This window comes from Schistosoma mansoni, chromosome 2 (assembly GCF_000237925.1).
Source record: "Schistosoma mansoni strain Puerto Rico chromosome 2, complete genome".
NCBI classification, from domain to species: domain Eukaryota; kingdom Metazoa; phylum Platyhelminthes; class Trematoda; order Strigeidida; family Schistosomatidae; genus Schistosoma; species Schistosoma mansoni.
In genome coordinates, this window is record NC_031496.1 from 9859526 (window position 1) to 9874361 (window position 14836).

General features: G+C 37.5%; 2 protein-coding genes across 2 annotated transcripts; one reads left to right on the plus strand and one right to left on the minus strand.

Moving 5' to 3' along the window:
* Positions 1–2378: 2378 nt before the first annotated feature.
* On the minus strand, positions 2379–3969 carry Smp_096910 (dolichyl glycosyltransferase; the record flags this gene model as incomplete). Its single annotated transcript, XM_018795619.1, has 1 exon — positions 2379–3969. One exon carries the CDS (start codon positions 3967–3969, stop codon positions 2437–2439), a length of 1533 nt encoding a protein of 510 aa, XP_018649914.1. The 3' UTR covers positions 2379–2436.
* An 8273-nt stretch (positions 3970–12242) lies between these two features.
* On the plus strand, positions 12243–12716 carry Smp_096920 (hypothetical protein; the record flags this gene model as incomplete). Its single annotated transcript, XM_018795621.1, has 1 exon — positions 12243–12716. The coding sequence occupies one exon, from the start codon at positions 12243–12245 to the stop codon at positions 12714–12716; it is 474 nt and encodes a 157-aa protein (XP_018649915.1).
* Positions 12717–14836: the final 2120 nt, after the last annotated feature.

Here is a 14836-nt window from a genome sequence, read left to right on the forward strand (position 1 = left end):
TTTCTCAGTATTGGCTAACATGGATGTGCATTAATGTGAGACGATATTTCGACTCAGTTACATTTAGTCCAGTTGGAATCTCAGTCAGTCAGCTACAACGTAGGACCAGGCACATATATGCATCAGTCCAAGTTGCCATACCTCGTTAGCACAACAAGATCAACACCGGATTCATAGTAGTTAATTTAGTGTTGGTAGTAGTATATAAATTATAGGTTGTATATAAGGATATAGTATAGGAAGGAAGAGAGATATGAAGCAATTTTAGTCTCAAGGTTTAGGGGAAGATAAAGAGTGTATACACCTACGCCATTGTGATCGATTCTGAGCCATGTCACCTAGAGTCTTCAACCATTGGTTACGATAGTCACGCGGACCCCAACCAGGTAGTCTGCATCTGCCAACATGGCTCAGACTAGAAGTTAATGACTTGAAGGACTGATGCCACGTTTTGGTTTGTCCGTCCCTAACTCTCTTCCAACCATCCCCTACACTGGTCAACATTGCGCGTCGTGGTAATCGGTGTTCAGGCATACGTAACAAGTGGCCCAACCATCTCAGTCGATGAAGATTCATGACCTCATCAACTGATTTACCATCGTTCCCTAATACCCTGCGTCTAACCTCACTATTACTTACCCGGTTATCCCAGCAGATGCGAGCAATATTTCTAAGGCATCTGTGGTCAAATACTAGTAACCTACGAGTATCTTCTACTCTTAATGGCCATGTTTCACAGCCGTAAAGTAGAACAGAACGAACTGATGCGCAGTATACTCGTCTCTTAATTGATAGACAGATATCTCGTCTACGCCATAGGTGACGTAAGTTGGCAAAAGCCAAACGAGCTTTTTGAATCCGTGCAGAGATTTCGTCAGACACCAACCCATTAGGGCTGATCAGACTTCCAAGATAAGTGAAGTTGTCGACGCGTTCGACAAAATGAACTGTGATAAATTAACGTGTTTAAACTATCTTTTGCACGTAACTAAATGTTGTTAGGTCCTGGTCAGCAATATTGCTTTGGATATTCTGCTTAATTCCTTCCCATTTTGTAAGACATAACTGATCATTCGCTTATATTTTGGACATGCATTGTGTGTGCGATTAACCACCTACATCAATTGATTGTTGTCTAGCATAGGAGTAGGTTTAAAGAAAGTTAGGCGGAAAAACCAATAAGGCATTAGTGCATAAAGTCATTGACAAGTTGACTGATTCATGTTAATGAGTGTAGGCCTCCTAATTGTTGTGTTCTCGATAACCGCAATCGGTGGTTTGAGACTTAGTTCACAATGACGCAGATGTATCTACTCGTAGTCTTCCGTTTTATCCTGAGTTTCTAAATGATATGTTTCTTTTACTCCACTAACCCACATCTACGATCTCCAATTTTTCTATTACCACTAATAGTGATACTACCTTTGCTGCTTTGGGATTTGCGCTGACAATCTCATCTCGTGCCAATGGGGTATGGCATATTAAACCGATGTGCACATGTATCAAGTTTTACTGACTACATTTGGTTAGCATTAGCAAAACACTAAGATTGTCGCAATTTTCGGCTCAATTTGTCGCCACTGGGACGCAGGTCAAGGGGTTACATCGACCAACTTAAGTTTATTTAACCAAAAATTTAGAACATGTTACAGGATGTGACGAATGGCCACTTGGATTTGCTGTGTTAGGTATCTACCTTCCACCTTTAAATTATCATGGATACAAAATCCCACTCTAGTTTATCGACGATCAGGCTTTTATACGGAATACTTTTTATGAGTAATAGTCGGCATCCACTTTTTCTAAAGCACTGAACGCAGTAGCATTTAACACGTTTCTGTTCTAGATGCTTGTTTCTGGACCAATGGCTGGTCTGACGTTAGTGTATTGCCTGTTTCACTTGTTCCAGAATTTCCACCAGTAGTGTTGGTTCAGACAGTGACGAAACCCAAGCACTCATAAAATGTGTTTCTTTGGCTATTGTCTATACAACTTGCTTGTGAAGCAGCAGTTCATTTGAGACATGATCTTTAAAAGTGGATGTATGAAATTGCTAATATTACATATTCATCGAAGCACTGCTTACATGTGATTGGATCAGTATATGATCTGTGTTAAGGTAAAGTTTGATGAACGTGATGAGGATGTTAAATTGATGCGTGATTGAGACATGCCTAGCCACCCCCTACTCCTACCCTATCCTTGGTTGTTTAGAGCTAGGGTGTAAGTTAATCTATTTGCCTACAGTAAAAATAGTAACTCTTCCATTGTCGAAATTTTATTGGGTCACAAAGCTTATTATAAAAACATCTTATTACAAGCATGTTAGTGTATACTAAACAGAATAAGTTAACCAGTAAACCAAAACTTCGAAGTATAGAACGCGATTTTTATGGACATGTATTTTTCTCAGAAATAAAACTAAGCACAAATTTTTTACATAAAAATCACTTCTAACTGCCAATAGAGCATGAATAAGGAAAACAGCGTGAAGGAGTATATAGAAGATAGCAAAGGAAATAAATCGGGATATGCTACAGGAGGTGTGATCAATAAGTCACCGATAATCAAGCTACTATAGCCAATAAGGATAAGAAGGATGATAGATATTGTGACATTATTACTCGTAGCACTATTTTGTAATTTCTTTCTCTCCGCAACATGTTTATCACCATTATTACTTTTAAGTATTATAAAACAGCCCAGGATGGTATGTATACATGTTAAACATAAACTAGCCAATTGTAGACCATCTTTTTTTAATAACGGCCACATACTAAGAGTAGAGCATAAGGAGAACAAAAATGACGATATGGGATAAAAAGGTAGCAGACACAAAGCAGGAATAGACACTAACAAAATTGATTTTTCATGAACTTGGAAGGAAAATAAGTAAAAATTTAGCGCGCACAGCGCTAGAGAAACCAGAAATTTTTGTTTCTTAGACTTCTTTAATAAAACTAGACAAGATGGAAGGCATGTAATCAGTACGAGCTGAGCACTAACCCATACCAGTTTAGTAGACGATAGTGTTAAGGATGACATAAAAAGTGGTGAACGCCACTTTACTAGCGGTGATGTAGCACACCAAAAATTAGATACTTTGTCTTCGTAAATACCGCGATCAAACGGAAATAAACGTCGAACGACTTGAAATAAAAGACTCAAATCGGTTGTTAGTACAAACGGTGCAAATATCAAAAAAATTGTCAAGAAAACGACAAAGCTCAGTTTAGCTAGATGTGTTAATCCCCTGTACACGGATTTCTTATAAATACATCTGCCTAATAAATAGAAAAAAATTGGCAACGCATGATATAGTTCCATTTGTTTATAACCTATGGCTAAACAAAATAATATAGAACCGAGCATATCCCATTCTAGGAGGAGGAAATTGATTCCGCTTAAATACAAACCAAGACTAATACAATTATACTGGAAGTGCCCATGGTCAATCAATATAAGACCAGGATAAGTTAATGTTAGGCATGCTGAATAAAATCCACCAATTTGTTGTGATTTATTACCTTTATTCATTATGCTAGGTAGAACATAGTAGAAATATAGTAATATGGACGGTATAAAAAACAATAAATCAGCTACCAATACAGTATAACGCATGAACAACTTATGCTCTTTAGATTCGAAACCTCTCGATGTGTACAACTGAACCCAATCACGGTCAATTTTAGAAGCTAGTTTACCCATCAGCCAACTATGATATGCCGTAAGAGGTGGATAATCTAACCCCCAATAATTCAAATCATTATGGGTTGAATTCATATACCATTCCGTGAAAGGTAAATTGACGGTGATTTCCATCCAATGACGTTGAGCTTCATAGTCACCATACATAGGTGGTTTATTTTCACCGGAATATGAATGTAAACTGGTAGATGAGCGCAAGGCAATTCCAATGAAAATAGGTAGACAAATTTTAACCAAGTTATCGACATTCGCATTCACCATGACTATTACGATTCGTTGTACTATAAAATTGGAGAGAGAAGAAAACCAAGTCGACCAGTTAATATCTAATGAGTAGTAAAACGCCGTTACTTAGTTATGAACATCTCAACATAAATGAGACACTACAAAAAATACTGAGAGCTTTTCGAGAGATATTTTGTATGAGTCATTAGTAACCGTTAACTTACCGCCAATAAAACAACGGCCGTTTTGCGTAACATAAATGTAAAACAATTAGTCCCTTTGATAAGATCACAGGATAGACAGATATCTTCCTCCATAACGAAACACTTGGTTGAAAGTGGTCATAAGGTTGACATCAAGTCAGCATTTGTAGTGTTGTACAAAAGCCTTGAATGACGTATACTAAGGTTTATCGAAGCCTTGGCTACACGGAAATCGAAACCCCCTTTGTGTTCAAAAACAATTCGTTCTTGCTCTTAACCTACCCTGGTTATGCTGATTTATTATCCAGAGTGGTTATCACATTGTTTTTGTGTACTTTATTTATTTACTCTCTTTGTTACGGCTTACCTTAACCTGTCTGGTTGACCTTTTAATTTTCATATTAAAGTGTTTCAAGTATATGTGTGATCAGATTGTTCTAAATGCATTGCTCAAATATATCACATAATTCTAGTAACATAAATGATAATATTAAGCATAGAAGACTATTTCAGTTGTTTATAGAGCTTACACCTTAGTTCGTTGTACCTTATAAAATCACAACAGTACTAGGTCTTCTAACGTTTCAGTTTCGCTTTTACGAAATATTTATTTTCATCTTCAACGACGAATCACTAAAAACCTACTTAAACATGTGTACATGATCGCTGTCCATCGAGAGCACTCTTCCTGTTATGTAGGCTAAAGACGTAAATTTGATAATAGAGTGAAATATGAGTTAATTTGAAACACTTTTTCTCAAGAGCATAGGATTTAGTACTAATTGTATAGGTTACATATTCTAAGTTTATGATTCTTTATTCGCTTTACATGATGGCTTTTTCAGCTCACGAATACTAGTTGATAAACACAGTATACTACGATAGGAAGATCTAAAAAGTCAAGAACAATTTATTTACCCTTACACAAATTGAAAAAATTGTAATATTAAAATAGCTGTTCCCATATTAACGTTTGTAGGAGAAACATGCTACGTTGAGCAGATAAATGTTATCCCACTGAAGGTAATAGCAAAATGTAGAAGCATGATATGAACGTACTTCTAGTAAAATTTAACATACAAAGTCACAAGTTATATGACTTGTTGTGATGCTAGATAATTTGTGAGTAAACTGTAGTCGAAGGTTAATGTTTCAGTTTCTGGATAGTTAGAGCAAACTGATTGATAACACTAAGTGGGTTAGGAATAATTAAACACACATTCATTACTTCATTTTTCTTAAAAATGTTCACCACAGTGAGCGTAACGACAGCCCACACGAACAATTAACAATTTTAGAATCTCTACTAGTTGTACACAGATAATTTCGTATATAAATTTATTTTTGTGTCCGAATATGGAAATGAAATTCATTTAGCGACTTAGTGAGGGGGACAACACATCCAAGGGATATTGGATCGTCACAAGAAGACACATTATAATTGCTAAAACACGTCAACTGGAATACTACTTTTCTTTACTGAGGACAGGATGAAAAAAGCGTTAGTTCGTATGCAGCTTCGGGATCGCAATTCGTCTTTCCAACCGAGTTTTAAGAGACAGGCTAAGAAATCAGTAGATAGAGGTTACTTTACATCTTAGGAACCAGCTCACGACTATACAGAAAGAATACCTCCGTGGCAGGATTTAGGCTAGAATTTTCGTGATTACGATAAATATATCATACAAATATGATTACGAGAGACAAGTATTTACGTTTAGAAACACTTAACTCATTACGTTTGGGCCGTATAATGCATTAGCATTACATGGAAGGATAATTTAAGCAATTGTTCGAAATAATAACCTTTTATTAATTCCGCACTTTAAAAAAGTCAGATCCTTTCAAAGTCACCCGCCTCTCAGTTCCAACGACCCTGACAAGAGGCGGTCACACCGTATTTCAATTGCTGAGGGTTTGCTGGGTTGCATGAACATCATGTTTTCTCATATTTAAGTGATCTTATGATACAGCGAAACCACAAAATCATTGAGAAGAACATTTATATAGCTCTCTCTGTTTTGTAGTGCATAAGTTTCAGTTTGGAAAGGACAGGAGGCTTGATGGCCTGTGTTGGTCCTGGCAATGATGGTCTCTCAGCTGATCCAGCTTTCTTTTGAAAGAATCGACGGATGGAGCCTCAACCACGTGCTGAGGTGATGGATTCCATTCGTTGATGATTCGATGGGAAAGTCAGTAGTCAGCTGACAAGTGATTCGTTCTGAGCTTGTGAAATTTTTGGAGTGTCCTCGTAAATTTCCTGTTTTGGGAGACAAGAAAAATGAGGGCATATCAGGTGCAAATTTATCATCAAGCAATTGAAAACTGTAATCAAGTCGCCTCAGATTCTTCGATATGACAGCGGAAATAGGTTTAGCTTGGTCAGTCTAGTACCATACGGGAGCTTCGCTATTCCGGGAATCAGCTTAGTTGCTGTTCTCTGAACCCTTTCCACGAGTTCACTGTCTTTTTTCAGGCAGGGGATAGCTGCTTGTATGCAGTACTCAAATTTAGGGCGTACGAACACTGTATACAAAGTCAGAAAGGTTTTAGCGTTGAAATGACTAAAAGCCCTGCGTATGGACCATAAAGTTCTAAAACCTCTGGCGGCTATTGCACGGCAGTGTGCAGTAGTCTTTAAGTCTTGACTAACGATGACTCCTTAGTCATTGTGTGTCTGGACAATAGGTAGCTCAGTGTTATTCACCGTCTATGTATCTGTACCGTGGTGGCCAATATGCATCACAATACACTTGGAAGTATTTTCGGCAGTTGCCAGGTTCGGGACCTCTCCAGGTCATTTTGGAGTTCTAAGCTATCACCCTTACTTTATATCACTCTTTATATCTTGGCATCGTCAGCATAGAGCAAGACCGATGACGATAGTAGACGAGGGAGGTTATTTACGTACATGAGGAATAACACTGGCCCCAAAACTGTACCCTGGGGGACTCAACTACCGATTGACCAAATTCAGATATCCTAGTACGACCCCATTCTGTTCCCCAAACTCCAGTAAATCAGAACACAACCGTCAAGTAAGAATTGTTTATGAGGTCAGAAGCAAAACGAAAAAATTTGCAGACAATGCATATTTATACAGTTAGGATGACCGTGAATATTAACCAATAGGAAAACGACACGTGGAATTTATAGTTAGGACAACTGTAAATATTGAACAATAAGAAGCGACACGTGAAAAGTCTGAAAACATGTGAAGACATACCACTTTACGTTAGAATTAGACTCAATATAATTTTCGGGATATTCTTGTGAATATCCTAACAGTGGTAATGAAGAATAATGAGTTGTGATATTTATCAAGGTGAAGTAGGATGGGATGAAGGAAGGGAAGTCAAGATTGGAGTGAGGAAGACTGTTTATTCGAAGAGAGTGCATATAGAGAGTACAGTGTTAAGTAAAATAACAACCATAACCTTTACAGTCTGTTTTTTTCATCATGTACACATTCACCGAAGTCAATTTTTGCTTCATAATCACCAATAAGTAGCTAAGGCTGTCGTTTCTCTAACGCTTGTCCTTGTGTATTATTCTTTACGATAGAAAACGTGGATCGAAATACAACAAAGTGTAGAGACCTGACAAGAACTATTTACTGTGAGAAGTTCTTTGTAGTTGTATTTTTAACTTAGCTATATATCCAATCTTTAAACTGATTTTTCTGCATCAAATGTTGCTGTTTCTATACCAGTAGTAATGATGCATCGATAAACTTTTCCCCGATTTTTATTTCCGTCTTCTTCATACTTTTATGGGGACGTATACCAACAATTTTAACGGGTAACTGTTTGTGAAAATAAAAAGCTACCAAGTGTTTGCTTTATAGGTACCAGTCTCGGTACGAGAACTTGTAGTATTGCATCCATTTAGATGTTTCGCCAGAATGTTGCGTTGTATGCATAAGTTTTTTCACTGTAACAGTATATTCAGGTGAATAATTGTAGTGACATTGTATCCTAACCACATGGTCTCCGAAGCCAACCATATAATGACTGAAAAGATGTATATTAGACATGTGACACTTGGAGAAGGTCGGCAGTAGTGGACATAGGGACATTCATTCAATCGGATGGGATGGCTTAGTCTTGGAAACGTGCTGATTATGTGTAAATTACTACTATTCACATTAAATATATCATTCTATCTCCAGCAAAAATGTGTTCTTCAGAGGTACTAAGTACCATTGTTAATTGTCACGATACGATGGGTCAGTGTAGATAGTGATGCGACTTCCAACTAAGATCTTACAGATTAGGAAATCATATGACAAATTTACCGTTTTCGGATTAGGTCCATTATCAAAGTAGTATTAGTACCGAACTAGACTATAATTACACACAATAACAAGATTTATAATGCAAAAAACTGTACAGTTGTTATATTTATATTTAGATAACCCATTAGATGAATAAACGTGGCAGTAGTCAATATAAAACACAGTTATCATCAATTTGTAGACTGTTTCTCTGCATAATCTTTCATATTCAGAAATTCGCCAAGTTGTTTACCTTCATAGACTTGATTATTAGAAAGGTTTGAGCCTTTCAATTAGTTGACATAAGTCATAAGTTGTATAACAGAAAACGTATGGATAGCTTTCTAGCTTACTCAATGCAATTCTGAAAAACAACAAATCAATCGTGAAACAAACGAATAAACTTCCTTATCAGTATGAAGTTCAATAAGTAAATGAAATAGCGGCTGACAAGATGTACCTTTAAGTGTCTTGCTTGCTGTAAACATTGCTCTTCATTTTCTAACCCTCCTAGAATTTCATCTAGTTATATGGTGTTAACAAACAAACTGCAAGCACCAGATAAACGTATTCAAAGACTTTAATTAGTAATATGAAACCTGAGAAAAATCCAATTACAATGTTCATAATACTATTGGCAACTCACTATTTGCATACAATAATGAAATAACTGGTAATCACTATTTAGATATTACTCATCAACATGCATTAAAACTTTGTTTATGATTTCGTCTGTGATTTCGGATTCCGTTAATAGAACTTTGTTTGTTAACCCTATAACAGACACATCATAAACTAGTATTAACTACGACACGTTTTAGTTACTACGCTCAAACAAACACGTCTCACTTTACTTATGAAAAATATTTTGCTAATTTATGTAACACTCACAGTAATGTTATACGCAATTCCTATGTATGTTCAGAAAGCGGGCAGAAAAGGCTATCAACTTCAATTGTTACTCGCATAATTTTTCTTTCTCAGATAGCTCACATAATAATATGTCAGTTCGGTCGAAAACGATGATACTTATGATGGATAGAACTGTCTACAGCTGTATATTAGCAAGTAACATAATATTCGCAAATGATTTGACGTTTAATTGCTTCAACCTGCATTTTATAAACAGCTACCAACATCCATGTTCATCACTACCATAATTAGGGAGGTGAGTTATATGTAAATAATTTCAGAGCTCATTTTTGCTTGAAACTCTGAGTTCGGTCTACTTTTGACTTGATAAATGGTGAATTTCGCTTGCCTGAGTTTGCATTATTACAACTAACCAAATCAGGCTTCCGATACATTCACCCAGGTTATGAGCAACAAATACGTCAAGCTGCTAATAGACTGGAATAAACGCTATGTAACAAGCACAAATATTACTAAAATTGACATGTGATGGAAAAAAAAGCTGTTAGTGGCTGATAATTAAAAACATACGAAATCCTCCACAATATGTATCATGTGAGCGAGAACCCGTGGCACGATTTCTTGACCGTGCCCTACTTTTACAAAGAAAACGCGACTGGCATAATGGAAACAATTATTATTATGACCAAATGTACCAGTGATCTTCTTGCCATATCTGTGTATAAGTGTGCTAAAAATACACTTTATCGTTGCTTGTGACCTTGAACTTACACACCTACGCACGGTAGTCCCACCTGCAAACTTTGGCGCGGTCTCTGTATTATTTCGATATCACGAAATCGCCAACAAATACATCTCACTACAACCTTCAACTGACTTCATATATTTGGCCTTCGGAGGGGTCTAACCTAAAACCGGGCACGTGGTTTTCCTGTAGTGGTGATCATAGCAGACCGCGACTCGACACTTCCACATACCAATGAGACTATTGTTTTATTAAACTTTGTATTGCAACAGCACTTTTTTTGACGAACTATTATTTATCTATACATCTACTTTCTCACCTACACGTGCTGTGGTGAGACAAAATAGACGTACATAATATCAGCGTATACAAATTCATATTGAGTAGAAAATTAGGACATTTCTTGCAAACAACGTATTAACTGGTGAGTGTAAATTATTTTCAAACTTATGGTTAATGACATTCAAACTTTGCATTTACAACGAAGATGTCTGGAGAACATCCGACTGTTATTAATCTCGTTGTAAACTATGATTTCACCTGTAAACAGATATATGTACTTTCTGTAAATCTAGACCACTCGGTCCAAACTTTTGTTCTGTGCTTGAAATAAAGCGGTTACTGTTGCAGTTCGCCTGAATAGTTAAGGTTTAGCAAAATAGTTTACATGTCTTTAATAGCAAGGGAAAATACTTAGATTTTGTTTGCTCGTTTACAGCCTGTGTATTTGCAGTAGCAACTTTTTTCATAAACCCTCCTCCAAAGAGGTCTGTCGAATTTTCATTTGGTAAGAAACTGTCGGTTATTTGTCCTTTGGGCTCTGTGTTTTAGGTTGCGAGAGAACTTACTTCGTTGAGTAGACAACTGACCCTTGATTTTGTGTTAGAAGTGCACATAAGTAGTCAATTTAGTGTCTTTCGAGATGTTTCAGATACTGTGTCAGATCAAATGGTTCGAATGGTTGTGGACGAAAAAGAAGAACATTTCGCTTCGCGCGCTTCCCTATTTACTGCCAAAGGATTACTTCTGCCTTCAGTTGAGAATCCAGGTATATTTAGCAGGCAAACAAGGAACTTCAGTTTGTAATAGCGAGATACTATCGTGAATATGTCACGTTTCCTCTTGAAAAGTTCCTTGGGCAGCCTAAGCCGCCATCAGATTCTATAAGTTAACAAATCATGATGAGTAGTAAGTGTGCTTACTGTCTATCCTGTTTTGTTGGTCCTCTAATTTCTGGGCGTTGCCCAAAGGCATTTCCTGTTAAAACTGAGCTTAAATAAGTATTTAAGGGAGTGTGCAGAGATGATTTTTACATCATAAGTCACCAGATGGTTACATTTGAGAGCCTCATATTCTAATTGCTAAAGATTCAGTGAGTTGAAGCACTCTTTATTAAGTTTTAGCTTGAGTTACGAACTAATTTCGTAGTTCATAGTTAGTACGTCCTAGTGCATCATTATCCTTCACGAGTGGAGGAGGAAACACAATATTTCTTTCACTAAATGGCGTCAAATAAAACTTTTCAATGTTAAGTGAAAAGGTTTGCTGTCAAACTGACCAGAAAGGCGTTTCAGAATTTTCAGTGAAATGTTTGTTCGAAAGTTATTCTTATCACAGCTAAAGACTTTGTACCACGTCGGACAAACACTTCTGGATCTTTCTCAGTTTGAGATATCTATCGAGAGGATTCCCCAAGTTGTATATGTATTTAGTAACATGTCTCAGATGGACCACTCTGCACTTTCAAATGTTGAAAGTAAGTCCGTCGTTATCCACCCAACTTTGATAACCAGTCAGATCCTTATAAAGTGCCAGCTGATCATTCTGGTTTTAAACTTCTCTCCAAAGTTTGAAGCCGTCGGCAACAAGTAACAACTCAGGTGATACTTGGTGAGAAAAGTAATTTATATGGATTAAAAGCAGAATAGTTCACAAGATCAAACCCTAGACAGCCCCATAGAGACATTCTGTCGTCTGAGGAAAAGTAAAGTTTACCGTACCTTATAGAGTCAATTATTTAGGTACAAAATAAGCCAATGCTCTAACGGCGACTTGTTATTCGACAGTTTGAACTTCTTAATGAGACATATGACTCGCTTTATCAAAAGCTTTTGAGAAGCCAATGTATATCACATCAACTGGATGGTGGATGGTTTTAAAATAAGTTTTACAGTCCCGGTTAGCGAATTGGTCTTCACATGTTCTTCCCATAATGAGTACCGTCACTCTAAGATGGATAGGCGATTTAGATCAGAACAAACGTGAACAAGCTGGGTGTGTCAGTTCTTCAAGTGACCAATATCGTCCTAAAAAGATAAAATTGAAGCCTGGCCAAAAGGAAATCCTCATTGGACGTATTAACACGAAAATTCCCCCTGACTACCCAATTGAAAGCTGCATTAACAGCCGAACGATATCACGAAATCATGCAACTATAGAACGCTCGGCGAAAAGGGGTTCAATTCTCTATGATCATAGCATGAATGGAACCTACGTCAACTATGCAAGGGTTATGGGTGGAGTAACTCTAAAACATGGAGACATTGTATGTTTTGGGCATTTAAATGGCGCAAACCTTAAGCCTGGGGAGCCAGTAGCTCTCTTTTACTCCGACTTGAAGTATCGAGTGGAGCTAAGTGACTCCCCAACTAAGGAAAATGTTGTAACTGGAACTGTCTGCATGTGACGACTGTCAATCTATCCACTTCAGTCGGCAATTTGATTGTACGGGGGATGGCCCTTCCTTGATCCATGTAGTTGAGGTTAAAGTAGGCTTATTGATGACAAGTAATGTGGAAGGCTGTCGTAAATCAAAGACTTCGTAACCTTTCAGGATACTGACAGAATTGCTACCGGCCGATAGTTTGAAAATTCATTGCGGTGGCGTCTTTTGTAAAGTGGTGTGATGCGTGCTAGGCTTCAGTTCTCTAGGACCATACGTTGGCCTAGCGAATTTAAGAACATCACACCAAGAGGCGTTTCGAAGAATAAGGATGCTTCCCTGAGTTTAACAGAGTAAACAGTATCCTTGACTGCAGTACCCTTGCTTAGATGCTGCAGCTTCTGATACAACAATTCAGTCCTAAGGTTCATTTCTTAGACCCTTCTTGAGTTGCGGGCGAAACTCTCGGTGATGTAACGGTTCAGGTCCTTGAAAGTACTATTTTCTTAGGAGCCCTACGGCACGATTGTCGTTGCTGGTAGGACTATTGAGACTAAGAACTGTAAAACTGTAATTTTGACCTCCTGAATTGGGGCTGCATTGAGGAATAAGCCCTTCAGTTTGCAAACAGGCTTATTGATTGCTTTGATCTGATACTGAAGACTGTATTCTATCATCGATATTTAGCAACGGGCTCTTGACTGACTACATGTTCTGCCAGATCTGAGATCCCTATTGTTTAACAGGCATATGATCGCTGATGGTTACCGAAGTCATCCTAAAGACATTGATAAATGTCCACCAGTTTACTGATCCTCATCAAGATCGAGGGCAGACAACGAGCATCAATTAGGTATACGTTATGGACCCCCTCAACTAAGAGCAATGGAATTCCGTTTTCTCAATCTATTGAGAATGGTACATTTCTCTTGCAAAATCAAGTTTGTTCTATACGGTCATCAAGGTAGATTCATAACGTGGATACCGTGAGAAGGTTATCTACGGTGTGTATTAACCGCGAAGTGTGACCTCGGCGACCGTTAAGTCACACCCTTCCCGTCTTGTTTGAGTAGACCACCGTTACTTACACATACAGCTTATGTTGGTTACTTACACTAGTGGGCGAGACTTGTCATAACAGCTCATTATGCTTGTCATTTTTACTACAGAGTAATAGGGTTCCATACCTGTTTTTTCATTTCGGTCGTTAATGAATAAGTTTGCCGATTAGTGCGAACAGTCACTGTTTTACCTCAGTGTTGATCAATATTTTGACTTCTCTAAATAATGCAGTCAATATTAAAAAACCCAGCCAACTTTGGTGATAATCCATTGTGTGCTTCTTTAATGGTATTAATGGTATGTAAGTGCTCGTGTAACTGGTTGACGCCGGAACACTTACCTTTGACTGTTACATTAGACGCTTTCTCAAATTACCTCCTTTAGGGACAAGTTTTGACCAATATCAAAGCACGCTAGCTGTTAACAATGCAGTCATAAGGAGAATAGTTACAGTCCTGTTAGTGACTGACATCGAAATGCTCATGATAAATGGCCTGCTTGAATATCTGGGCTACCTGTTTCTGCCTTCTAAATATTTAAAATAGTTGCCTGTTTTTTATTTGCTTTAACATCTCATTATATATATTAATCACATAACCTATACAGCCGCGTTTATGAAAAGCTTACGTCCCTTCGCTGCAAAAATTACAAAAAAGCACAATAAGAGACATCTTTGTGGTTGGCAATATGCACTGAAGAGAATGAACAATAATCAAATACTGATTCCCGACCTGCTAAATTCTAACTGCCGATCACTAATTAACAAGGCGAACTATCTTCAATTCCTACTAAATCAAAACATGTATCGTAATAGTGATGTCGTCACAATTCAAGAATCTTGGTTAACTGATTTGTAGGATGATTGCTTAATATCACTACCTGATTTCGAAATCTATCGTCAGGATCGATCAAGTAATAAAAAGAGGTGTGGCGGCGGTGTAGCTACGTTTGCAAACGTTAACTGGCGTCCATCTACTCTTGCTTGTTTCAAGTTTTCAAATGACTTTATCGCATGTCTAACTTTAAGATGCCGTCTAAAACACCTGGATAATTAAAAATATGTTTATGTTACCAACATCTGC